The sequence below is a fragment of the Poecilia mexicana genome, unplaced genomic scaffold (genome assembly GCF_051168715.1).
Source record: "Poecilia mexicana isolate PSO_F unplaced genomic scaffold, ASM5116871v1 scaffold_1, whole genome shotgun sequence".
NCBI classification, from domain to species: domain Eukaryota; kingdom Metazoa; phylum Chordata; class Actinopteri; order Cyprinodontiformes; family Poeciliidae; genus Poecilia; species Poecilia mexicana.
Window position 1 is genome coordinate 11695895 of NW_028263370.1, and position 27520 is coordinate 11723414.

Sequence of the window (27520 nt, forward strand, 5' to 3'; positions counted from 1 at the left end):
GTTTGTTTATTTGATTCTGACGGTATCACAGGTTAGAATAACAGCCATTAAACTATTAATTTGTCCTGTTAACTGAATGTGCTCTACCTTTGTTTCTTGCTCATGCTTTATGTTTTCCTTATCTTCCATCTTGTGTCTTGTTTCCACTCCTCGTGGGATTCTTCCTTCCTATTTTCTCTCTGTTCTCTCGTGTCCCATCTTCCCTCTTTTGTCCTCCTGTGTCCAGGAACCCTTGCAGGTGTAACTAGGGCGTTATTCTAAAATGTTCTAATTTTTTTTAATGATAAAAAAAAGCTTAATTATTTTACTCTACATAAAATTTTTTATAATACCCCCTGAGTTTTGCTTTTTGAAATGAGACAAAAATGATGTCACAATATTCTATAAATTTACTTGCATGTTAAACTCAAATTGATCAAAAAATAAAAATAAATCTGCTAGCAGCCTGTTTTAAACATGGCTTAAACTTATGTTTCAAAACTAAGCCTACAAGTGTCAAACCCTTTGGTTCACTCTAAACTGAAGGCTCGTTAAAGATATGTACCGCCTTGGCCCATTCATACAGTGCATTTGAACAATAATCACTCAGGATTTACTGGAAAAGACTTTATTGATCCAGTTACAGACACCTCTGATGCATCTGTAACGCACTGTATAAAAACACTTAAAAAACACGTACAACAGAGCACCAGGGTTATTCACCACAAGACCGAGCCTTACAAACCTCCCTTATGATAAAAATGCAACCAGTGACAAATCTATGCAAATGTGTCATCAGTCATAATACTCACTGTATGGTTAAGTTTTGGCCTATGTGCTCTTAGATGGCAGGAAAAGCAAACTGATCCCAGATTAGTGTTGGTCAATCAATTCTCCGGCCTCATCTATGACTAGTAAGCTAAACAGCAGTAGGCTTAGCACAGCCCCAGTGGAGGTAGGCATCTTAAGGAAAAAAAATCAAATAAACACCAGAGAAGCAGTAACATCTCCCATCTGTTCATATACTGTAAATAATGCTAGAAGTAGAATATGATTTAATGCTATGTTGGGAAAAATAGTTTTTGTTACTTTCCTGCTTCTTTGAAGAGAGAAAAGCAGAGCGATCTGTTTTAACCCATTAAATGCTGAAGTGTGAGGACATCGGTGACTGCAAGAGTATACTGACATGTTTTAATGGGTTAAAATCTCATTACATGTCAATGGACAAAGGTGAATAACATCCCAGGCCAATGGTAACTGGGTACATCCATTTGTCTGTCAGCAATAAAATAATTTCTAAATAATGATAAATCATCTGGCTTTGTATTGCACCAAAGAGAGTTTCTAAGTTTACAGTAGGACCTGGGGGGTGGGACATGGGCTGTGCAAAACACGGAAGGAGGAGGAGCCTGTGTAGTGGGATTCATAATCTCACGTGGAATAGTGCAAGAAGTACATCTGACAGCAACTAAGTGAATGCTGGAGGTGAAAAAGAGACAGATTACTAGGTTACGACTAACCACGAATGGACAGAGAAAGCAACGCTTATGTCCTACAACTGCTTAGTGGGACACAAGGAGCATGTAGTCCCTGTAAGCTTGCAGATGTAAAAACAAAACAAAATTAAATGCTTTTAGTTGGGGTGACAAATTACCAGCTTACCTGAAAGGGACATAAAGTGTCAATTGAGTTACAATTCATCAAAGACCATTCCTTCATTAAAAGTATTTTTGTGGTCTGCTAAGTCAAAATAAACCAAGGGCTTGGATTAGACAAACATTGTTAAAAGTATTTCAATGCTTTATGTTCGATGTGATAAAAACTAATTAAAGTTTGTATTTTAAGAGTGCTAAAATAAGAGCTGTTATAAATATAAAAAGTATATATTTAACAGATTTTAGAACGGGAGTGATTTTTAAATAGCAAAATTACAAACTGAAAGAAGAGAAGTGGTGTTGACCTTCATGTGGGGTGGAGCTGATGGCGCTGTGTTGATGCAGCCAAGCTCCGTCTTTCCTTTTTACAAGGCTTCACTTTATAAATATTCAACCTATTAAAACTCTTGAAAGTAATGAGTAATGCTCTAATATACACGATCGGAGAAAAGAAGCACATACATGTCCATGGATAACAATAGTGCAACATCAAGCTTTTTTTTTTAAGTTAGACTGCTACATAGCTGCTGAGTGTAAGACTGAACCATAGTGAGGCGGTCAGTCCACGTGGTCAGCTCAACGTCCGAAGGCACCAGGTTAAACTGCAGCCTCATCCCAGAAAGAGGAGGAGCCCTTGCTTCATTTAGGTTCCTGGCAGAAAAACAGATCATTTTAATTTGACAGGCTACATTATAATTATTAAATTTTAATGTCTTCAAATTGAAGAACTAGGAAAAGGGTAGTTACCAATAACATAGTCGCACCATCTTGGCCCAGTCAGGCCCCTCATTCGCGATTGTCTCAACACTTTCGCTGGTGGTGGTTGTGGTGTTTCAGGGGATGCTACCTCAGATTGATTGTGTTTACCCCTCTGTTTCCCATTTGGGACCGATTTGGGTGCACAATCGGACTGCTTTCTTGAGCAAATCCTCTTGTTCAAGCTCCTTTTTCTTCCATTTCTCACAGCTTTTGCAACTCCTTCCAGGTCCTTCTTGTTTCCTTCAAAGAAGTCCGTAGAAGGCGAGCCATTATCCAGTGTCACAGTGCAAGAGTCCCCCTCCTCCTCGGTTGACTCATTGTCTGGAGAGTTGATCTTCCTCAGAAACACACGGCATTCTTTCAGCTTCTCAGGACTCCAGGCTTTTGAAGAGAGCTTCTGCTCTTTGTGGATATCAGCATGCTTCAGAGTTTGATCGACAGAGCAGGCGGGAGAACTTTCCTGAAGAGAGTCAGGTAGCTGTTTTGCTGATCTGTGTAATGCTTTATGATGATTTAGTTGAAGAACATTTGCTATTGGCCTGTTTGAGGAGGCCATTTTTCTTTTGCTATTCTTTTTACTTTTCCACGATTGCCACCTCTCCCTTTCTCTCAAAGTAAAAAACCTTCTCCTCACCCTAAACAAAGTGGCCCGAAACTGAGCAGACAAGCTAAATCTGCACCGCGTAACACCTCGATTGTGTTTGCCCACTTCAAGTCTGGAAGCAAACAGTCGTCGACGTATCTGATTAACCTTTTTCTTCTTCCTCAATCGTAGCAGAGCCAGCTGATGCTGTAGAGGACTTTTTGGCACAGTCTTTGGAAACTTTTTGATATGCTTGCGGAGTCGCTCTGCCTGCGGACTGTGGCGAACATTTTTATTATTGGTAGAACGAGGGAAGTGCATGATTTCAAATGGATTACGGGAGCTTGCCTTCTTGACAATGGCCAAAGACTGTGTCTCGGTGGTCTGCATAAACCAGGAGCAGATCTGCTGCATGCTACAGGACCTTGGTTTGTTGGGTGAACAATCAAACAGTGCTCGGACTGCAGAGGACTTTTTCGACTTTCTGGTTACTGGACTGTTTCCAATTGTGTCTAGATTAGAATTATGGATCACTTCTTTGTCTTGGTCATCAGGAGAATCAGTGACCCACGTATCAGAGATGACTCTTATCCGTCTGGCAAGTTCCTGGCTCATTGTCTTTTCCTTGGCTGATGGCGCCCACCACTGTACCGTCTCTCTTGGGCTAAAGATTGAATCTAGTGAAACCTTGGCCACTTTGCTCAGATCTTGAGTGATGCTTTCTCGCTCTTTTCTAGAAGGCTGTCGTTTTAGTGTCTGAGTTTCTGCACTTGCTTGTTGATCCTCCTGTCTCCTTTCACTGCTAGCCTTGTTTATAAGAAGCTTCCTGGAGCGCCTCAACAGAGCATGACTGCACTTGTATGACCCAAAGGTAGAGGTAGCAACAGCATGCACAAGGTGTATTGAGGGTTTCCTATCCCTTTTTGAGTGCCTTAATGGTATAGTCTGATTTGGCAGTTCACATGTATTTCTAATATTTGTTTCCACCACCTCCGTTGAATTACTTTTAATTGGTAATGGACTGTTACCTATGCAAGACTCTTTTTCAGACTCTAGTAGGAGTGTTTTCTTTGGAGGTTTTGCTTTAGGTGATATCCGGGTCTCTCTATTTATCTGAATTTGACGACGCCGAGGTGACGCAGAAGTAACAGTGACTGAAATTCCAGAGATCTTAATTTTTGCAGGTCTGCCTGGTTTTCTCAAGGGCGCAGATTCAACAGGCACCTGACTTTTAATGCTACTCATAGACTGAGTTGGGGGCTCTTTTGCAGTTCTAATAAAACAAAATTCTTCAGGGGATGATTTAATGATACATGGGCTCCTTGTTGAGCAGTGTAATGAAAAGCCCAAGTCACTTTTAAGATCCACTGTATGGCAAGTATTGTTGAAATCTGTTTGGAGCTGGTCAAAACTCTCAGACACCACTCGTTTGTTTCTTCGCGAACGGCCATACACAACTGTTATTTTAAGGTTCTTGGTGACATCGTCTTCAGCATCAGTTTTGGAACCTTTTCCATTTAGTGACTTACACTCCGATACAGCATTTGAATCTTTCTGTTTTCGTGGACGGCCAATGGGCCTCTTCACTTTTTGCTCGAGCTGGGGTCCTAGCTTTCTTGGTCGGCCTGGACGTCGTTTTGGAGGAGTGGTTTCTGCGAGGGACACCGACTCACGTGGTGATCGCTGGTTCTCAGTTTCAGACAAACGTTTGGATGGAGTACCATCACTTGTTCTTGCACTGCCTTTAGGTGAAGAGGCAGCTGACCTAGGTGAAGACTGACATGTGGCTGACTTGGTCAGTGACGATGTAGGTGATTCATGTGAGGCAACTGCTTTTGCTGGTGAAGGACTCTTCTTTGCGGGCGATACTGCATTCTCCTTGCTTTGGCTTTTGTGCTTCTGAGGTGTCCCTGCCCATGAAGACTCTACACATGGGTCAAATGCCTCCTCTGTTTGTAGACTCAAACCGGAGCCTGCCGACTTAAGACTATACTTAACTCCTTCATTATCCTTCACTTGGGATACATACATGAGCTTTATTGGGCTGATGTACTGAATTTTGGGGCTAGGTGGGTTGCTAACATTTATTGTATTTTTGAGCATCTTCAAAGCTTTTAGTCTTCTTGTAGATGGTCGGAGCCTTCCATATGCAGAATTATCACTGCTATCAGTTTCTTTTTCAGGGCTCTCTTTTTGAGAACTCCTCTTTTCAATGACCTCATTTTTCTGTAAGCTCTGACATTTACCCTCTGACTGTTTACACATTGGTTCAGATGGTTCCTTAGGTGTTGGCTCAAAGGTAAGGTTCCCTTTGTGTTCCTGCGGGTACGGAGGGGTTTTACTGTCTAATTTTGCCAGGGTGATGTCAGTTTCTACAGATGAGGCATGAGAAATAGGAGTATGCCATGTGATGTAGGAAGAAAGCCGCTGTGGAGGGACTATATTCCTCAGAGATTTTCTTATCCGCCTGGACTGATGTGACTTACATTTCTGCCCCTCATTCATTGGACTATGAGTACCTTTATCTGGTGTGCTTTCTGTATCATAGTTTTGATCCAATATGTCTTCTTCTTGGCTCCACCCACACCCTTCATTACAGTCAGTAGAAATGGGAGTCATTGATACTGTCTGTGCTTGCACTGCATGGTCACCTTTTAGAACGTGTTTTCCACATGTGTTCAGCATCTCAGGGGCATGTCTAACATTAGAAATGGTAAGCTCACCTTTGCCAAAACATGTCATCCCTTCTCTCTTTTCCTGTTCAGTCTCAAGTTCATCTGTTACCATCACTGCCTTCACATCTTCCTTAGCTTTGTCCCTGTCACTTTCAACAGAAACTATGCATGGTGTTCCCTCATTAACCCCTAGATCTAGATTCTTTCCAAGTTCTACCCTTGCTTCTGTCTCTCTTCTACAAGCTTCTTTAATTAGATCTGAGTCTGGGGGAGTGACAGAAGTAGGTACAGACATGTTTTTTGCTTTCACTCTCACTTTTTTAGCTTGCGGTCCCATTCTCTGACTGTATGACAGATCAAACATGGCCAACTCCCTTTTCATTGCTAAGGCATTCCTTCTGGCACACGCATCGTCAGCAGGTGTTGCAGTAGCGACCTGAATTTCCTGCCGACGACGGGAACGGGTGTTAGGTGACTTTGGCTCTTTGTTATGATGCTGGTTAAACAGCTCATTAAGATTGTAGTCACTAGCACTGCCTGTGTGGAGCACTGTGGTGATGATTTCAGTCAGCTGGGCATCAGCATGGAATGGCTGGCTGGTTGTGGCATCTGAGGACTGGTCCTCAGAAACATAAAGAGCTGTTGTAGAGACCAGAGTAGGGTCTGCTGTGATGGTGTCCAGATTACGAGTGACACGTCTTACAATATCCTGCAGCGAACTTCCCCCCAGATTCTGTTCTGCCTGATTATGTCCTATAGTCTTATACTGCAGCTCAGCATCTGTGGATGCATCTACACCTGCCATGTAGCAAGCACTCCTCTGACTGTTTTTACCTGTACGGTCAGCTTCCTTCCCCTGAGTGTGATAGGAAAGTGATGGTGGCTTTTCATCCATTTTCTTACTGATATCTTGGGGAATAGGAGAAAGACGAGGAGGAGAAGGACTCCGCTCTCTGTTCAGGACAGTACAAGTGCTATCCCCATCTCCAAAATCCGTTTCTTCTCTGGTCCTGACAGGTGTCGGACAGATATGGGGTTGACAACAAGAACAGGAGCAAGACAGGTGTTTCTTATAAAATACAGACCTGCATAATCTAGAGGAGGAAGTACACAGTGGGGACTGTGATAACAGTGTAGACGAGACATTTGACATCAGCATGTTTACACAGCCTGCTGTGTGGCTCTGGCTGGAATTACAGTGTAATGTCTCAGAGCATGGAGCTGGACACTTTTCTGTCCTGCACCTCTGTACACAGTCGGAGCTTGAGCCCTGCTGACTTTCACTGTTACAGTCTTTGAAAGGGTGGTGATGAAGGCTGCCAAAAGATTCAGAGTCCCCAAGATGGTATGGGAAACTGCAACGACTTTGATGATTACAATCACCTGAAGGGCAGTAGAACCTGTAGTGATGGGTGTTACATTCATTTAAAAAGACTGAATGGGGTTTTACATCAACTTGCGGGTTTACACCACAGTGACAGCAGTGAAACTCAGCCTGACCAACTGATCTGTGAAATGGATGCAATTTTTCCTGACGAGCTAATTTAAGGATTTGGTAGAGTAAGGACTGGTGTGGTGGGCAGAGAGAACGTAGAACGGTGTCCAAAGCAGAACGATGGTGCAATGTAGTCCCTCGTTGTCCCACAACTCCCCCTTCTTCTGTAACAGACGGCAGCCAGGAACTAAAGATAAAAATGCAAAACCTTCATTTAGAGGCATATACCGAAATAAACACAAGTCAGCAAATAATTGTTCACAAAGAATTTTAGCACAGCTGTCACCAACTATAAATTGAGATAAAAACAGTAAGACCTACCATGATAAACTGACTTTGACTTAGGATTGAATTCAAATCTGTCTTTATGATTGGATTGATCTGACTGTGTATTTCTGTACAGAGCTGTTTGTCCGGACTTGAGATAACATTTATTGTGAACTGATGCTATTGTTGCGCATGTATGGTATACATGACGTGCAAATGTTTACGTGGAGAGATGTTTCAACGTGATCATATAGTATGTGGCAAGTTGATGGTTAACTGCTGTTAAGATTATGTATACTGCAGTGATAAATGTGTAGGAAGGCAACATGGGAGCAGTCTACTTTAAAACAAAAGTAGACAATACAGTATGAATGGGGATCCGTGCAAATTCTAGGGTGAAATAAAAGTATAAAACAGAGAGTGATATGATATTGCTTTGTTTTCGCTGATTTTCTACTTTGTGCCTTAAAAGATTTGCTCGAACTAGACAAAAATAAACAAACCATGTCAATTCAGCCTGCCTGCACTAAAGAGTAGCCATAATTCCAGACAACCTGGCAAGAGCATAAAGTTATCAGAAAATATATAACTACATTATTGGTGGTAAGAGTACTGTTAATATCTTTTTTTTTCTTAAATTGTGAATATTAGTATTCATTTATATTACACATTTAATTTATGAAGAGCTTAATCTATACCAGTAAAAATTACTTGTATCATGTAATTATCTCCACTCAAATTTTCTTATTTTTGGAGTTATATAGATTATAATTTTATGAAAACTATTTATTTAAGAACAATTATTCATAAAATTAGATGAGCTGGAAATTTAATGAAGTTGTTTTACATGTCTAGATATGAAACTGTGGTCCTCATGGGGGTCTCAGTGAAGCTAAGCTGAAGTGACAAACTGGTATTTTTAATTATTCCATATTTTGCCAATTGGTGGCCAGCAGCTATGTCATTAAATCATTTCCCTTGACAGGTAGTATGTTCAATTTTATCATAAAATTCAGAATTTAGTTTTTCAAGCACAATCTTGCTTGAAAGAAATCAATTTTTTTTGCCGGCAAGGTTTTTTTGATTAACAAAAAATGAAATTGCTAAGACTAAAACATTACAGGTAAGCGCCATATAAAGCTGCCATTTTATTGCGCCGCATAGGCAGTTCCTCAAAAACAGTAAGAACAGCTGTCCACGTCAAAATATAATGTGCTATAAACATTTTTGGAATTAAAGCCAGTACAAGTTACTGATTGATGTGGAGAACTGTTTTTATTTATCAGCTGCTGAAGGCGACCGAGACGTTCTGCTGAAAGCAGGAGGAACGATTGTAGAAGCGCTCAAAGGCATTTTCACATTGTATGGCAACAGTATGTTTGTATCAACATTTCTGCCAACAAAGTAACAGTTTCAAAACGTTGCCTATTGTTCAAAACAGCCAACAGTTACAGATGTTTTCCCAGTAAAAATCAAATATTCAGCAACATTAACTTTAATAGCGTGTTAGAGAATACATTTTTTTCTACCTGATAGTTAAGTACTTTCTGGGTCTAGACCTTGTCAAGGACAAACTGCACAAAATATAAAATTACATTCTGTAGTGTTCTTGTTGAGTTATAATAATCAAGGTCATTTCTAAATTATTTTATAGAAACATAAACACAAAAACAACAATGAGGAAATTCTGTCAGTTCTGAACTGAAATAATATAAGTTCAAAAGCGTTCATGCATTTGTAGCATTACACATCACACTGGATGAAAGTGCTCCGTCGTAAATTAAAATTAAATCTACAGTCAAGCCTAAAAATCACAATTACGCACCACAATTCATAAATAACAATGCATACCACAACAAAACAGGATTCTACAAAAGAATAAATAAATTATAGTGCAATAGTTGATTAATGCATAAATATAAGATTAATGTGAAGTTGTTTTACTGGTTTGCAAACAGTTCAAACAAAAATAACCCTTCACCTAAGAACCCTAATGTCTATACACAACGTATTGCAATTAGTCTTTTGCATTAAAACATTACTGTGTTCTGAATTGTTTGTGGGAAATTGGGCTTGGTTATAATTTGATAGATCAGCCCTTTTCACACATGCAGTTTTATTTAATCTGAAGGCTTCATTAAGCTCAAATAGTGTTCTCCAAATTTCCTAAAATGTACATTTGTAAAACATTCATCCCACTGGTAAAGACCTGATAAAATACAGGTTTTTACCTGTATTTTACCAGGTCTGTAAAATACCGAAAAGTGAGAATAATTAGGGAGGATGGCTGCCGCCAAAAAATATAAAAATAAATAGCACAATAAAATACTGATGTACCAAATATACAAAAAAAACACAAGAATTTCCAGTTTTCCAGTCAGTGAGACATGAATTATTATTTGTCATTTTTAATAGTATTAACATTAGTATTGTTATTTAATGGTGCAATTCATTTCCAAATTTATTTTTTATTAGTTACCTCTTTTACTTATTCATTATTTTTTATTTATTTTGCCAACTATTTATTTTTAAAATGTAAATTATTCATTATTTTTTTTATTTAATAATTTTTTTAAAATTAAATTTATTAATTTTTTAACATTAACATGGGCCTTGTGTGGACAGATTCAGAGTCAGTTTCTCTGTCCTTCAGGATTTACTATCTAATTGGTTATTTAAAGAAACGATAGACATATCTCTTGAATAAATAAAATAATAAATGCCTTTTCCTACAGCATCTGTGCATCTGTGTGCCAAAAGAGCAGAAAAACTTATTATACAAGTCACCAAATTGAGAAGAATTTGAATAAAAATCCTTTACAATAGTTAAATTAATTCTAAACTGGATATAGGTAAAATGTTCAGCAGCATTCACTTAGAAACCTCATCACCACATTCACCAGCAGGCTACAGAGGAATAAGAACATTTCCATGGGCTTTAAACACCTAGGAAATTCCCAAGTTGAACCACTACCCTGCGTCTGAAACCGTGTTGGAGTTCTTGAGCTCATCTGTTAGCTGAAACATTCAACGATTTTTACATGTGGATATTTAAGTACCTGTACATATATTTTCTAGATTTTATTTTCATTTTACCTGATTTTTATATATATATATATATATATATATATATATATATATATATATATATATATATGTATAAAAAACTTGTGTGAAAAGGGCCTTTGATACAATGAGCAGCCGTCGCTGGTTACATAGCAATACTGTGTAGCCTGAGACACAGTGAACAAAAAAGTTGTAGAGACCATCACACAAAAAATACTTGTATACAACGAAAGAAAATTGGGTGACGGGGAGCTTTTCAAGGAACATGGCAAATATCCTTATAGATTTGAACTTCTCCATTAAATGGCTTTCTATACATACAGGAATTAAAGTATTGGTAATGACTATAGACTTAGGCTCTCTTCCATGAGAAACAAACGGCTCATAAATGTTTCTAAACATATAAGAGCTCCATCACAAGCAATGCCAAACTGGACACTGGACATATGAGATTCAGAGGTACTGTATAATCGGATGAGGTCAGATGGTGTAAGAGCACAGGAAACAGACAGGCTAGCATAGCAGCAAAATAAATCACAGCAGCTTTGTGTGGGTAACCCTGAAATGCTGCTTTGGTAATAGCACTATTCATGAAAATAGGCCCATTTGAGAGGCAAACATTAAAAGTACCAACATCTAGAATTTTCACGAACAGAAGAAGCAGCAGCTTTTAAGCCTTGCATTAAATAGTTACGATCAGAAAGACATTTCAGACAAAAAAAAAAAAAAACGACTATTGTAGTCTCCAGTAACCAACAAATAGTTATCAACGACAATGCGCCCTGTACATGCAACAAACGCTAATCTGTCTTTCAGCTTCATGCTCTTCTCTGCATCTTTGAGTCTTAGTTTTATATAAGTGTTCAACAAAGCTACACGCCTATGTGCGGGGAAAACAGTCAAGTAAAGTTAAGCAGCAGTCATGTATGAGGTTAGCAGTAATACAGCTACTGTAGCAGAGTTAAGTAAATATTTGATAAGAAAAGAACATCATTTACAAGCAGTACACGTACAAATAACAGACGTGTCCCCAAGCTTCTCAGTGCACACTTTTGTAAAACATGCAGCACAGTAGCATTCCAACAAATGTTCCAGACAAGCCCGTACAAAACAGAAGCACACAAAAGTTGGTTTTAAACTAATCTCTTGAACATAAAACTCTTTATGTCATGTACAATCTCCCTGTTGTCAGAGGTGTTTAACAATGTTAGCAAATACCTCAAAAGTTGTAATGGCTCTAAGTCACTTGAGAAGCTCAGGTAAAACCCAGAGAGATAGAAAGCTGAAAATCACAATCATCAATATTCCACTGTCATGGAGTTCCAAGAACTGATATAAACCTGAATAGCCTAATAGTCTAACAGCTAAGAAACAAATATGAGAGTCACACTTTATGTCAGAGCTCCAGTGGTTCAAAGCTGTGTTTTTCATAACTGATCCTCAGCAGAGTTAACGGTAACAATTAGGGCCAGTTTTCCCACTGAAAAACACACTAATTTGCCATATCACAACATCCTACATACAATACACATCAATAAACAAACTGTAAAATTATTATATTTTTGTAGTTTCATAACTCTTATGTATAACTTAGTTTATATGTGTATTATTCTCTGAGGACAGTGCTGTATTTCTTATTTTCAGATCCCCATTTGGGCCACCCACCAAATGGGGCCACATAAGATTTATTTATAGTAGACCGAGTAGATTAAAGAGAATTATTTAGAATCATTAGTTCTCCAAATGGGTACAAAATGTCACCCTTTGCATGGTCTGTACAAAACGTCTCGTTACAGACTGCTTCATTTCATAGTAATTTGAAATGGCCTTGCGGGAAAAAAATGATCGGCACCCAACTTAAAAGAGAGTGCATAAGATTGGTAAATTAGAATTTGTGAAAAAAATTTAATGCAATTAAAATTCACAAAGCTCATTCAACTTCAGTGGTTTTGAGAATTTGGTTTAGTAATCCATGTACACTAAAGATGCAGTGAGCATCACAGCTACCTTAAAACTTTGCAATTTAAAAAAAAATCTAGTTAAAAACAGCCAAGGACCATGTCAGAAAAATACAACCTCAAGTGTGACTATCACATCACAGACACACAAAAGACCTGAATATTAATATCAATGTGTTTCTTAAAGGCAAGAGTTGAATTTCTGAAAGTCTCCAGAGAACTTCTATCTTGTAAGAGTTGGTTTGTTCAAGTGTTGAGGACTTTGAGGCGTTCTGTGGTCTAAAAACTCTTCGTGTCAGCAGCTAATGCAAGACTTCCTGAGTTACTGGAACTGGTATTGGTACCGGATCCAGACAAGTTGGAACTAGATGAAGAAAAGGTAGCAGATTTCTTTTTGGGAGGGTTCTTCAGAGTTCCAGTGCGTTCTTTGACTTTGTATTCCAGTGTGCTGTGTGGCACTCCATAAACTCCTTGAGCCTTAGAGACACTCATGCGGCCAGCCATCACCATGGTGATGGCTTCCTCCATCAGCTCATGGTTGTACTGGCGATACCTTCCCCGTTTCTTCCTGGGTTGTTTGTCTTTATCCCGGCAACCGTCTTCCGGCTCATCCAGTGAGGATCTGCGTGGTCCCAGACGATGAGGTAACTGGCTGGCGCTGTCTGAACAGCCTTGTGCCAACAAAGGCGATCTGAGTTTGAAGAAAGATAAAGGTCTGGCAGATGCCGAAGACAGACTGGCAGTACTCTCTGTTAGTGAGGTACTTTGATGGAGATCTTCAGTCGTGCTGCAGTTCTCTGCTGACACGGACACGGAACGAACCTGAGGAATCCGCAGGGACGTGGGAGATCCCAAACTGGGAGGTGGACTTGTTGGTCGCTGAAGAGCATTCCTGAGCTGGGATAAACAGGATGGGAGGGTCTTTTGTTGGCCAGTTGGCTGATAGAAAGCGAGAGTAGATGATGGGAAAGTAAACTCTGAATTCTCCTCTGCCCCTCCCCCAATTTCTGCCTGTTCCGCGCAAGCTGCCACCTTCTGCAGGACAAGGCGGGCTTCTCCTCCCAATGTTGAGGACATCGCATTGTGTGAGGTTGCCTCATCCCTACAGTCCCTGCCACCTTGCTTAAGCTGATACAGCACACCCAGCTTCCCGTCAGTCCAGCTTTCCAAACCTTGCCGTAAGGTTTGCAGGGGTATCCCATAGAGCAAGGCAGCTCGCTGCTCCTGCAGCCTCCCTGAGCGGATATCCTTCAAAGCCTTGGACAGCAACCCCTCAGACAGCTCCCAGCTCCTCTCAATGTACTCGTTCGGCTTGTGCTGCCTCCTAGGGATGGGAGGACCAAACAGCAGGGTCAGGATGGAGGTGATGAGGGGGGTTGGCTTAGGGGACAGGGTGGGGTGAAGACTCAGGGGTCCACTCCTTTATGCCTTGTGTTGGTAACATCACTGCAACTGTTTCTGTCTGTATGTTCTCAGTCTGTTTCACACACTGCTGCCTGTCTGTCACACACACTCTGTGTGTGCAGCAAAGCCTCTTCACGTCCAGGTGGGACAGTCTGTGAATGGCATGCAACCCCTGTAGCTTTGAGATATCCAGGGACTTTTACATGTTGGTCTTAAATAGTTCAATAAAAGAGGAAGTAAATGCGTTGTGGAGTACTGCAATGATGTCCTTATTTTCTCATTGTACAATCCTGGGGTGTTGGTAATGGTGAAGCCTTTATTGTGACGTTACCGCTCAAGAGATAAAAGAGTCAACCCCATGGAATCAAAGTATCAATATCGAATACAAGCTAGCTTTTACAATGTTGTGCAGTAGTCATAACCTTTGAACGCTTGTACATTTTCCAGGAATTACATCCCCAAACTTCACTGTAGTTTGTTTTCATTTAATGTGATACACCAACACACGACGGCACATAATTGTAGAACAAAAGGAAGACGAGGCAAGGCTTTAAAATTTCTTTGCTAATAAAAATCTGGACGCGCATTTCTATGCAGCACCCCTGAACCAATAGTTTGTGGAACCATCTCTTTTTGAAACTAACGGCACGTTTTTTGTTGTGTGTCTTACCTGCTTGCTTCATCTAGAGACTGAAATAGCTCAAGATAAGTCAGAAGCAATTGTGACTGTATGTTGACATAAACTGTTGAGTCTTAACAAATATTCTCAATTCAGTTGTGGATTTTTACTAGACTAGATTGGATTATTGTGTTATAACCCAGCATTAAAGTTCTCACCTTTACCCCCGAACTGTTTTGTGTGTTCCTTGGTCTTCTAACCTCTCGGACTAAGGTCCGAGAGGTTAGAGTCCTTGTCAAACGGCGTTTTGACTAAAGTCCGAGAGGTTAGAGTCCTTGTCAAACGGCGTTTTGACTAAAGTCAGAAAAACCTAAAGGTTTGAGTCCTTGTCAAATGGTGTTTTTGACTAAATTCCCAGAGGGTTAGAGTCCCAGTTAAACGACGTTTAACTGAAGTCCTAAAAGGGGCGCGGGTTTTAATGTTTTTATCTTTTTTAATCTTTTTTTTTTTTCAAAATCACTTTCTCTTTCTCACTGTTTATTTAATGTCACATGCTGTTTTTATTTTAATTATGTAAAGCACGTTGAAATGTAGGGCTGAAACGATTCCTCGAATGATTCGAGTACCTCGATTACTAAAATTCCTCGAGGAAAATTTACCTGCCTCGAAGCTTCGTTAATTTATGTTTTATTAGTTAGCGCACCGTGTTCCGGCTGGGACTTCATTTGCGTTGCGCGGAGCTCTCACTTCCGCCTCTGAGTTGTTGACAAAAGCTAAGTCTCAGCGGCATAAAGTCCAATCTTCAAGATTGGCCCGTGGGGATTTTATTGATTGATGATAATGCCCGACTTTTTATCGTTTTTGGGGAACCAATAAGCATCCTTAAAATGACTGGGGGAATGCCTGGAGTACGGCAGCATTTCTCCTCCGGGGCTGCTGGTTGAAAGCGAACGGCGGGAAGAGCGCTGAGGTGAGCGGATAGCCTGAACAGGGCGGGCGGCTGAGTAGCTGATGCTTACCGTGTAAATGTAGCTTTACCGACGAACCGCACAATAAATTTCATATCCCGGTCTGAAGAAACGGGTGGCGGAGCGCATCGTACATGGCTGGTAGATGAGTTTCTGAGTGTGACCAGTGAAGGTGTCGTAAATATCCCGTATTGCTTCCCCCCGTGTTCGTCCCCCGGTCTAACGGTTGTCAGTCCGCTGGTCTATTTCCTCCCCTCCACCCCATGTTCGTTCATTCGCCCTCTCCTCCCACTCCAGGCGGCATTTCCCGTATTTTCAAACCCAAAGCGTGACAGGTTAGTTGGCAAGGTGAGTTTAATTAATCTATTAAACTCACTGAAGATGAATACATAAACTAAAAGCTGGATTGTAGACATTTTTATAAGCATATTTGTGAGCCTGCCTCTTTGTTATTAAATTCAATATAATTTCAGATTTTTCTATAACTTTTCTTCTGGTTAACTTAGAAAGTGAGCTATTATTGTTACAGGTTAGTTTTCTAAACTACAAAAAAGCAACTGTTAGGGATGCTCAAATATGAAAAATTGGACTGATATTGAGATCTGATAGTAACACCGGTATTATGCCAGATTTACCAGTATTTCATTTTAGAATTTTTTTTTTATCCGATTACTCGATTAATCGTAAGAATAATCGATAGATTACTCGATTACTAAAATATTCGTTTACAACAGCCCTATTGAAATGCCTTGCTGCTGAAATGTGCTGTACAAATAAAATTTGATTGATTGATTCATGATGCAGTTTGTTCACTAATGTTCCTTAACTATCTAGTGAAGTCTTCACAGAACAGATTTATACAAAATGGCTAAAAAAATGTATCACGATATACAAATTTCATATCAGTCAATATTAATAATTTTTTATTACCTTTTTATTTTAAGCATCGGACATTAGGGCTGGACAATGTAGCAAAAAAATGTATCACGATACAAATGTTTCACATCAGTCGATATCAAGAATTATTGATTAGTTTTTTAAGTATTGGAAATATAGCTGTTTCACTCATTTTCTTCCTTCACTTCACATAATTGCTTCAATTTTAAGCAGTTGTGAGGCACAGAGGAGAGACATGCAACTCCTGCTCCACAAGTTACTCAACAGGTTGTTACTAGGTACCCAAAAGGTGACTGAGTTAGTTAATGCCATTCATCTTGCTTAGCTGCATGAGAAAGGTTGAGGGGGTAAAGACTTTCCTCTGCCTACGTCCCCCAGAATGCTTTGTGGTTCTGAATCAGAGCTCTGTGAAATTACTGAACATTCTATCGTATTTACTATTGACATTAAAATATATATTATTACTGATTTATTGCCCAGCCCTAACACACAGGTGGACTATTTACTAATTAGGCGACTTCTGACGGTAACTTTACAATCCAATTAAGTGTGAGACAGAACCTAAACACAAATGGATGCCACACCATTTTACCAGTTTTATTTATTAGCTCACATTTTTTTAAATCTGTGTATGCCTTTTCTTCCACTTTATGACTTTACACGACTCCAAGTTGGTTTATCACATAAAGACAGTAAAATACAATCAAGCTTGTGGTTTTACCGTAGCAAAAATGTGAAAAGATTCAAGGGATGTGAATACTTTTTTAAGACAATGTATGATTACAAACCCGTACAACAACAGAACTGAATTATTTGGGCTCAAGAGCTGCCCGTTGAATAATTTACAAGAAAGAGCTATTGCAAAACTACAAGTCAGTCAACAGTGTTTAGGCTGAAGCACCCATCTTAGTATTGAGTTGTGAGAAGATGAAAAGATCAGCAGCACCAATTTGGTAATATTTTATTGCCAGGGCATTCTTTGATAAAAATGCCAACATGCCAAGTTACTCTTATTCCCTCATAACTTTTTCTCTCTTTAAACTAAATAAATCCATGCAAAATAAAACTCTTACCCTGAGGAGTTGGAATTGGACGATGTTGTTGCAGAGCTTGTGGAGTTCCGGTTTGAGAGATCCAACACACCATCTGTTAAAAAGCAAAAATATTTCATAAATATAAAACTGTATGGAGTCAAGTTTATTTTGATTCAAAGTATTTCAACCTCCAAAAGCTTTTCACACCTGTTCGGTTCACTGTGAGATCCAGAGGAGCATCTGATGTCTCTGGCACCGGAGATGAGGGTCTTGTAACTCCTTTTGTTGTGGTTCGGAGCAGGCACTTGGATGCATACTCCTCAGCAAACTTATGTATCATCTTCTTCATCAGTTCATGAGCAACAAAAGGTATTTTGGAATCACAATCCAGGGTCACATCTGAAACGCAAAGAGAGGAGATCGAGATGAAAGTTAAAATCAACTCAACTTTCAGCTGACAGTTTGTATGATGGAGCAAAGATGAGATGGTAAATGCAACATGAAACTCATACAAACAGGAATTTGCCTGAGAGCATATCTCAGTACATTAGTATTCAAACAATAAAGCTTAGAAAAAAAGAACACTACTTTTAAAAAGGTGGCGTAGTGTAGAGTATTAAAAATGTTCTCTCATTTTCTTATGAACAAAAAAGGCAAAAGGTAGTATAACTAAAGTTAAAGTACTGCCCTTTTATGTTCTCTACAGGAGACATAAAATCCAGATATGAACACACAAACTTTTCCTTGCTAGATCCAAAGTACAAGACCATTAACTTTTTATTTATTTTTTTACAACTTTTGAGTTGCTGACATCAGCAAGTAAACTAAAATTTCTCCTCAACTTATTCCTCAGATTTTGACAAAGAGTAGGTGAAGCATCAGCATCTGTTGTTGGTTTTAATTAGGCAAAGATTAACTACTTTCAAAACAATATGCATACACTGGGACATTGTTGACACAAAGTAACATCATGTTGCACTTTTTGTTGGGGCCAGAGATTTGCAGAAGAGATAGATATGCTGACTTCATTTCAAATATCAAACATGAAACAGTCCAAACTATTGATGGAATTTGTGCCCAATCAGGTAGTTTCAGAATCGATAGGAATTAGGCCTTACATCCTGATATCTACTGTAAACACAATAATAACAGTCAGTACCTACTGCTGTGGTGTATCCAGAGTCAGACTGTCATGCAAAACCGTACAGCGACGAAGAAGACTTCAGTTTGAAGTGGGAGCATTATTTCCAACTTAGCAACGTTGACGCTGTATTTGTCAATTTTTAAGACACCTCCAGCGACATGTTTTTAAACTTGCAACTTTCTCTAGTTTATTGGAGACTTTGGTGACAAAACTAGAAAGCACTGATAGTATTGCAGTTACAGTGAGCAGCGAGAGCTGCAGCTACAACCTCCGAAATTTGAGGTGGATCTTGGGCAGAGAGGCTGCTATTGCACTACTTATATAAATACAAACCAATGATTTATTCCTTTCCATTTTTGCAACCAAACAAGAGAACAAGTACACAAATAGAGGTTTTACATTATTGTCCATCTTGTTAGTTTAATGAGACACAAAAGCTCAGAATTGTTAAAAGGTAGGTTACATCTTTAACTTTCACCAAGTGTGGCAGCAATGATTGAACTTGGGGCCGTCTGGAAAACTCTGACTTTCCAAACTAGATTTTCAACTTCAGGGGACATTCTTGTTACACTTCAGACCACGAATTCAGAAAAGATGACTTTTACATAAAAAAAGAACAGCGTATGCCAGTTTCTGAATTATTCTTGTCATTTATAAGGATTTGTCCTACACTAATTTATTAGTCAGACAAAGTCAGATTTCTGTGACAATAAAAAAAAAAAAAAAAAAAATTCCCTTTGCTCAAAACCAGGACATTATATCCCATTGACAAAATAGCCACACATTGTGATTTCTGATGCTAATATTTATCTGTATATATATATATATATATATATATATATATATATATATATATATATATATATATATATATATATATATATAAGTGTTTTCAATAATAATTTTCCTAATTCGTCTTTATCTAGGGAACACATTTAAATAATTTATTTATCTGATATTTTCAGCTTCTCAGATCATTTCTATTGGTCACACTCAGCATACATCAAAAAAGATCCATACATGCTCTTTGTTTTTTTAAGGCCAAAACAGGGAACACATTCAATAATAGACTGACCTTTCTTGTGAAACACAGCTTGAAGGAACTTGTGTGCTGATTGGCTGCTCTCAGAGATGGTTGAGGTCTGACAAGGAGAGTAATCAGAAGGGGAGGAGAGAGGCGACGCAGCTGCGGGTACTTGGTCCTACATGGAGGAAAAATAATCAGTTACCTTATTGGTGCTTCATTCAGATCTTAGATTATACTGTGTGAGAAATTGTGCATTTGACAATGTCATCAAAAATCCTTACATTGAGTTTGTCCAGTGGCAGATTACAGAACGAACATGTTGAGAGGCTCGCCTCTGCTGACCAGTCATCCAACTCATCAGGTTCACAGTCTGTAAAACATATCAAAAACTCTACATTTCCTGGGTAACACGTGATAGATCTGTTTCTTTGGCATCTTGTTTACAACTTTTTCACCTTTCACAGCAGAAATCAACATGCAATTTTTTTTAACCTATTGAGAAATTAAACTGTGGATTTAAAGTGAGACCCAACAAAAGTGGTGGGTACAAAAATCAAATGACACTGGGAACAGCATAATGTGCAACAAGCAAACTTCATATTCACTGAGAGATTCAACATAACTTGCAGATCATAATTTTACAACAGCTGTGTAACTTCCAGGAAAATTTCCCCTGAACTGCTGGCAGGCAACACTGCTATCCTAATTCAAAAGTACATGGCGTTTCAGTTGCTATGACATAATACTATAAATAATTACTGTTACGGAGAAAGATTAAATAAAACCTACTCAGTAACATAACAACAACAACGTGGTATGGGATGACAGAAACCACCACTAGATTATTTCAAAATCTAATGTAGATCTCTAGTTCGATACCTTAAAACCTGGTCCACCAAAGTCACTTGGATTGATTAAAAATGGCTAATCAATAAATTCACTTTACTGGACTGTGGGGCAGTTTTACTGATTAAATTGATTGCTTTTTGCGTACGTCCCGACCTCAAAGTCAATCCCATGTTTACTACCACATTTCCAGTGTCTCAAAATTATTTCCTGTCCAACAGTGAGTCTGACAATGGTGGATGCTGTACATTTCATTATATTTTTCTGACTTGCAACACACAGTGACTGTTACTAATCTGTCTTCAATCTGAAGCATCAGTGTGTTTTTGTAGCAGTAGCCTTTTAGTATAAACTCAAAAATGGTTCATATGTCCCAGTACAGCAAAAAGGAAAAAAAAACAAAAAAAAAACAGCTTGACCCGCCAATTCCAACCATTACCAATTTTTCTTATAACCGTCTGTCAAGTTTTATAAGATCACAATGCATCTTAATTGTTCCAATCCCAGTGACTAATAGCCGTGAAACAAAACAAACTTGTTTTAACTGCACATGGTTGTGCCATAAAATAAAAATGTTTAGACCACTGATGTCCAAACTACTAAATTAACTAAACAAAAATAATTGATTCCTTTTCATTTAAAATTCCATTTCTCTTTTTTTTCAGTTCTCTCTCATGACAGGACCAAAAGGAGACAGTGGCTGATTTTCAAACCTTGTGGAGGTAGGTAAGACTGATGGATAAAATCGGTTTCATATTCAAAATTTCGGCAGAAAGACTAGTGCACTCCTAGTGCGTTAACCTAGTGAAAAAAAGTTCTAAAAATATGTAAGATTTTGACACATTAATACATTTACAGTCAGACTCATGACTTCAAGCATGCTTTAAAAATCTATGTATTTATTAAGATCTGCTGTTTTGGAATAATTATATAGCATGTAGTGTATTGTGTTAGGTTATGGATGAAATTTAAATACATTAGGTATATATTTTTTTGTCCAGAGAGGACATTTTATGTTCCCTAATAAGCTTTTAAAACTAATATCTCTTAAAGCATTGATAACTATTTTCATTAAGCATACAGGTTTTAAGTTGCATGTATTTTTTCAGTGAATATCAACACAAACTGAATAAATATCAGTTTTTGAAGGGCTTTCCTATTTCCCTGTACAATATATTAATCATTACCTGAATTAAAACAGTTAAGTGACAGAGGAATGTGGACATGTTAGAGGTAGGAATAAACCCAGGAATAGAATTTAGCATAAACCTTGAGTTAAAATGTTGAAACAAAACAGCACCCCAGTGACTATGACCTACTGGACATTTGTTACCTGCATACAAGTGTGCTTGAGTGAAAATATGTCAATGCAGGAAAATGCATAGGTGGAATGCACAGGTGTTGGTGTTCAAACATAGGGCAAGGTCCTGCTGTTTTGGGGGCCATATTGTGAAATAAACAACTAGTAAAATTACATTTATGCTTTAAATGCTACAACACGTAAAACAGGTCAACTAGTTAATGACTGAGTCAAAGATCGTTTGTTTAAAGCCTGAGTGAACCTCCATCCAGAAAAAATAAAAAATCAACAGCTGGCACCTTAAAATAGTCATAAGTAGAAATATTTTAAATCAAGTTTCAAATGTCAAAAGGTACCTTTGTACTCCGCAAGGTTTCAGGGAGTTTAAAAACAGGCACACTCATCAGTTTGACAGTCTGCTTGCTATAATGCAGTGACCAAAACACTTCCGAGTATAAAGTATTAATAACCTACCCACAAATAAATTAAGGTCTCTCAGCAGCATTGGGCCATAAATTCCCACCAGAATACTTTCAAACCCTGCAAGACAAAAAGCAACAAACTGTCACTTATATAAATGTTATATTCTGGAGTTTAATCACGGTCCTAATCGCGTTATTTGTTAACGTAAATCCATGCAGGGCCTAGGAAAAAACTTATAACCGTGCCGATGCGGTTTGTTCAAAACTCAACTGCAACAATAAATATATTCAAATGTTAGTAAGACTTTTATATCATCGTATAGATTGAGTGGCAGATATTGGGTTAGGTCCTTATTTTCATGTCAGACAATAAACCTTATCTACCGTTGGCTTGGACTAAGCTAGCATAATCTTGACACAACCGGATTTCTGAGGCAGTAACATGAAAAGGGGTTCAACATGGCGCTAAATTGATAAAAGTCGTTAACTTGAGCCATCTACAGGGTTTTATGCCTCTGTTGTGACATTAGCTTTCTCTGCGTATCAACAAAACCCCTCCCATAAAGGTTAGCTGAAACCTAAACCTAGCCTAGCATCGCGTTAGCATAGCCGATATATATGAACGTGTCAGTAAGCAAACACGGTAAACGTCATTACTACATTATAAATGTGTTGCTATACCACGCCGTGATATATGTGTGAAGTTGTCCAACTGACACGGAAATGCCTAAAAAAACAAACACCGGCTAACAGCTAGCTGGCAAAGCTTGGACAAAGGAGCTAACACGCAAGCTAGTTGCTACAGTTATAAACTACCTACAGTACCGACAGCAACCAGCAAGCTACTAGTTAGCAAGGCAGCTTAGGTCGGAGCAGCGCTCTTTATTGGCGGCTAAAGCTAGCCAAAACAACTGAGTTGTTTTTGAAAAACTAAAACATGATAGGATTTCATACCAACGAAGTGTATCAGTCTATGTCGCCAGGAATCAAGTTCCCGCCGAAACCCTTTCCTTTCTACCATGCATCTGGTGCATTGCACGGCCGCCATTCTCTCAATCCCTACCCCCTCTCTCCCTCTCTCTCTCTGCTGAGAAGAGACGGGATGAGACTGGCACACAAATGTTCCACCGGCAGCTTACCACTAGAGGGAGCTGAGATAATGATAAACAGCCACACAACTTCACATAGCTTTGCAAAATATGTTTACGTTACATTTATCCATCAACCAATTCATTTATGGGCTTCCATTTGTGTCAAAAAGAACCCCATATATTTTGCCATATTGAAACTAAATTCTTCAGTGTATTTTGTTGGGAAACATAACATAGCACGTAAATATGCAGGGGAGGGAAAAAGAAAAAAAGTCATCTTGTTTTTTACACATAGAAATCTGAAAGCTTTTGTCATGCCTTCATATTCAGCCCATTTGATCTAATGCTTTTAAATAATCCAGAGCAAACACATTTTAGCCACAAAGTAAATATTAGTAAATAAGAGTCCAGCTGTGTTCTTCTCCATATAAGTACAGCTTCTGTGAAAACCCTGGATGCATAATTGGCACAGTGGCACAAAATGGTGACAGAATTATGACATGGGGAGGCTTCTCTTCAGCATGGACAGAGAACCTGCTCATAATTAAACCTGCAAAAATCATGAGACCAGTTGCTGAGGTTGCTGTTGCAGCTTGTTGGTATTCTCCAACAAGCTGCTCACAATAGTTTACTGGAATCTTGTCCCATTTCTCCCAAGAAAACTGAATCAACTGTATTTCAACTTTGCACAAATATTGAAAACATTTACTTTGTTCTTAATCATTAAATGTACTTTATCATTAAATGTTTATATATTACATACTTGTATCTGTGGAAAAAATTGAGCTCCTCTGCCTTTTCCAAATGCTCCCAGTGCTAATTAGAAATAACCAATCAGAGCCAGGAGGCGGGTCTTAGCGCTTGTATTAAAACTTTCCTCCTGTCATCACATGATTTAAAAAAAAAAGAAACATATATTTTTAATAAAAGTTACATACTGTACCTTTAATGCTTAAGATCAATTTTTATTTGGAAGATTCATATGTACCCAAGGCTTAACATCCTGGCTGATGTATTGAATTGTTGCTTAAATAATGACAGAATATTTTTTCCTCATGATGCCATGTATTTTAAGAAGAACCCAGTTGCAGAAAAATGTCTTTGCAACTTAATGCTGCTACCCATGGAAGCCTGTTTCCACCACTCTGATACATAAAAAACAACAATCTCTCATATTGCGATACTATCTCAATATAATATAAAGATGTTTTTTTTTCTCTTTTATCAGAGTGTCAGAAATGGGCTTCCCTAGCCACACCTGTACTTCCTGATGTTCTCAGGTTTGCAAACTTCTCCATGTCCTTCAATGGTCATTAAAGCCAAACACATTTTTTTACTTTGATCAGATCACAGGACCTACATTCAGATTACTAGACCTTTGTAGTAATCATTTTATGTTGCCTTGTAGAGTAATGATTTTTTTTTCTTTTTTTTGACGCACTCTTACTTGATTTAGCCAGCGGCTTCACTTTTTAGGGGATTGTGCTGTGCATATTTAGAACAAAACCTGTTCCTCTGTGGGACAGAGACTCCATCTCATTCCTGAATAATATGATATCTTAGGAAATGTTTGAATACGTGAACATTGGACCTTCAGGCATCAGGAAGTTGTACCCAAGAGTATACTAAACATGTTAAAGTCCACAGCTCTGATCCTGTGGATCTTAACACATATGATATTTGGATAACATACATGTCTTTTCAAAGAAAAACATAAAGCAGTCCATTAGAAGAACAGTATGTGATGAATTTTTGACTGTATAATTTGATAAAGAAATGGTAAGCCTTGTATAGGTGGAGCCACATGAGGGCAGTGGGGTTCTTTCTGAGCACGTTGACTAAATATGGGATCTTGTATTAAAATGTGGGGGATTACCATTGGGCTGTGTACATTCGCTCAAATAATACATATCCCACCATGATTAATGTTAATGTAATCCAGCACTTTATTAAGATGATATTTATTTTCATACATTCATGGTTGGCTTGCTGACAGGAAAGTAAAGCCCAACACCCAAATGGGTCTAAAAGGCCTGGCTTGAGTTGTGTGTCTGTTTGCCTAAATAATTTGTAATTGCTTGGGAATCTCATAGGATTAAACAGCACCAAAACACTTTATGCACTTAAATCATGGGTTTAAATGTATGCTTAATGGTCCGAAGGGAAATGGAAAGCATGCAAAATTACAATTGCTGATAAGTTTTTGTTATTTGCGCCATTAAATGAAAGACTTGGAGAAATATTTTTTGAATGAAAACACTTTTCCAGTGTAGATCTCCAGGCTCCTGATGCAAATTATCTTTGCTTTGCATTTATTCAAAGACAATCCATGAAAAGTGTGTGAATTTACAACTGTGACTTTCCTGGTGGGTGTGGAAGTGATTAACTGGGGGACAGAGGCCAGAAGGCTGATTAGAGAGCACACAGATATAAGGTGCTTTGGAGGGCAGTAAGACACATGTGATTGAATGTAGAGCATTGTAAAGGCAGCAAGTGTCACAGGCCCAGGTGGTATTCATTGTCACGGTGACTTAAGGCGCTGTCGCTGTGGAGATGATGATGAAAGACTGCAGTCTGGTGGACGGAGCGTGACCAACAGCATTCAGCCCACTATGCCCTGAGGAGAACAATGATTATGTCCAGACTGGGTCACAATAATAACGCAAAGACTTTAAGATGGCAGCCAAGATTGCTGAGCAGTTCCAGAGCGCCGCCTACCACTCCCATCTGTCATTCTTATAAACTCTCAATCTCTCAGGAGTAAAAATGACGAGATCCAAGCACAAGTAAAGTTCTCATCAGACTTTAAGAATATTTGTGTGATTGCCCTGACGGAGACTTGGTTGACATCTGATGATCAGAGCCAGGATTGTGAGACTGATCGATACGGCCAACCAAATTGGCTTAATTGAGATGGACAGCTTACTGTTAAATCACAAGGACGGGGTGTGGGGTTGTCTGGCAACTCACAATAATATACCAATGTCAGTTCAAGGAAGTCTTTCAGCTCCCCTGATGATGAACTCCGTTGTGTTTCTGTTGGTCTCTTTTTTCCCCTAAAAGAAATTCCAGATATTCAAAACATCACAGAATAAATATGGTAAACACAACAGCTGCTCTTACAGATCTTGTGCAGAACTTGTAAAGCATTCTTCCACAGCTTTAATAGGACATTTTATTTCTTGTTGCCCGAAGAAGTCTCCGGCTCTTTTATCAGTATGCTAAACAAAACATGGACAAATGCTATGGCACTATTAGAGAATCACATATAATGGATCCATGGGGCTCTTTGGAGCATAAATGTGTTCTTCTTGCTCCGGACTACCAGAGAAAAAAACCAGTGTGCAATGAAATTGCCGTGTGGACAGAAGAAGCTATCTAAGTATTCATTAGTAGTTTCTACAGCACAATCTGGAAAGCATTTCAAGATTCTTAATAATTTGGTTAAGTTGACTTTCACTGTGTCAAGTTACGTTATTTTTTGTGGAAAATACCATTTCCCCCCTACAAAATGATTACAGTATACCCAACTAAGTCATTAAAGCTGCTTTGAATCAAAAACAAAAACATTGGCTTTCAAACAGGGAGATATGAATCCATACTGGATTGCTCAAAAGAAAATAAAGATGGTCAAAATTAGGTACAAAATTAATGTTCAAGATTAACTTAGAATGGGTTACTCTCACATAGTCTGGAGGATTGTTTGGCATGCAGATTACTAAAAAGGTTTCTTTGACCTCAATAAGTCTGATCAAGTTCTTGGAGAAGAGAGAAATTAATTTTGCACAAATCCATTCAACAGAGAAGAGGGAACTACTGGAAATGTTGTAGAGCTAAACTGACCCCATTTAGTTTGCTTGTTAGGGAAGGAAAAGGGTTGAAGATGCCACTGCAAAATTATTTAATCTTGTTCCATGGCATCTAGAAGGCATGAAAACACATGCTTGTCTGTGTTTTACTGACTTTTCTCCAGCCTTCAACCACATCTAACCGAGAATCCTGACTGATCTCTCTGTATGTCTTTGGCACCATTTTTTAAGCCACTCAACTGACTCCCCTCAGAGGTCTGTGTTGTCACCCATTCAGCTTATGATTTACACTAACACGATTCTGAGACATAGCTAGTTGAGATTTATCGCTATATCTGCAATTGTTGGCCTTTTTCAGAACAAGGAGGTGGGTCGTAATTTAGTTTTTGAACAGTTCCTTCAGTGGTGCAACAGCTTACACTTGCAGATAGAGGTTTCTGTAACAGAAGAGTTATTGATAAATTTTTGAAGAAATCATCCCACAATTGTACCAACTCTGGTACAGTGGAAGAGAATATCAGC

At 38.7% G+C, this 27520-nt stretch overlaps 1 protein-coding gene across 2 annotated transcripts; it reads right to left on the reverse strand.

Annotated features, from left to right (window-relative positions):
* Positions 1-130: 130 nt before the first annotated feature.
* lcorl (ligand dependent nuclear receptor corepressor-like) lies at positions 131-23183 on the reverse strand. Of its 2 annotated transcripts, XM_014990443.2 has the most exons (8): positions 23053-23183; positions 22151-22216; positions 19812-19900; positions 19579-19705; positions 17567-17758; positions 17399-17471; positions 2382-7333; positions 131-2285 (listed from the first exon to the last, which is right to left on the reverse strand). In XM_014990443.2, exons 1-8 carry the CDS (start codon positions 23144-23146, stop codon positions 2278-2280), a joined length of 5601 nt encoding a protein of 1866 aa, XP_014845929.2. In that variant the 5' UTR covers positions 23147-23183; the 3' UTR covers positions 131-2277. The 2 variants fall into 2 exon arrangements, with proteins under 2 accessions (XP_014845929.2, XP_014845930.1); XM_014990444.2 differs by lacking the exons at positions 131-2285; positions 2382-7333 and adding an exon at positions 8153-13761.
* Positions 23184-27520: the final 4337 nt, after the last annotated feature.

Bases quoted from the DNA above. Each gene is read 5' to 3' on its own strand.
- lcorl (XM_014990443.2), bottom strand. From the start codon at position 23,146: ATGGCGGCCGTGCAATGCACCAGATGCATGGTAGAAAGGAAAGGGTTT. The intron at 17,472-17,566 runs GTGTGAAAAGCT...GCTTTTTAACAG, and splicing joins TCTCACAGTGAACCGAACAG to ATGGTGTGTTGGATCTCTCA. The intron at 7,334-17,398 runs GTAAGAGTTTTA...TTTTATCTTTAG, and splicing joins TCCAATTCCAACTCCTCAGG to TTCCTGGCTGCCGTCTGTTA.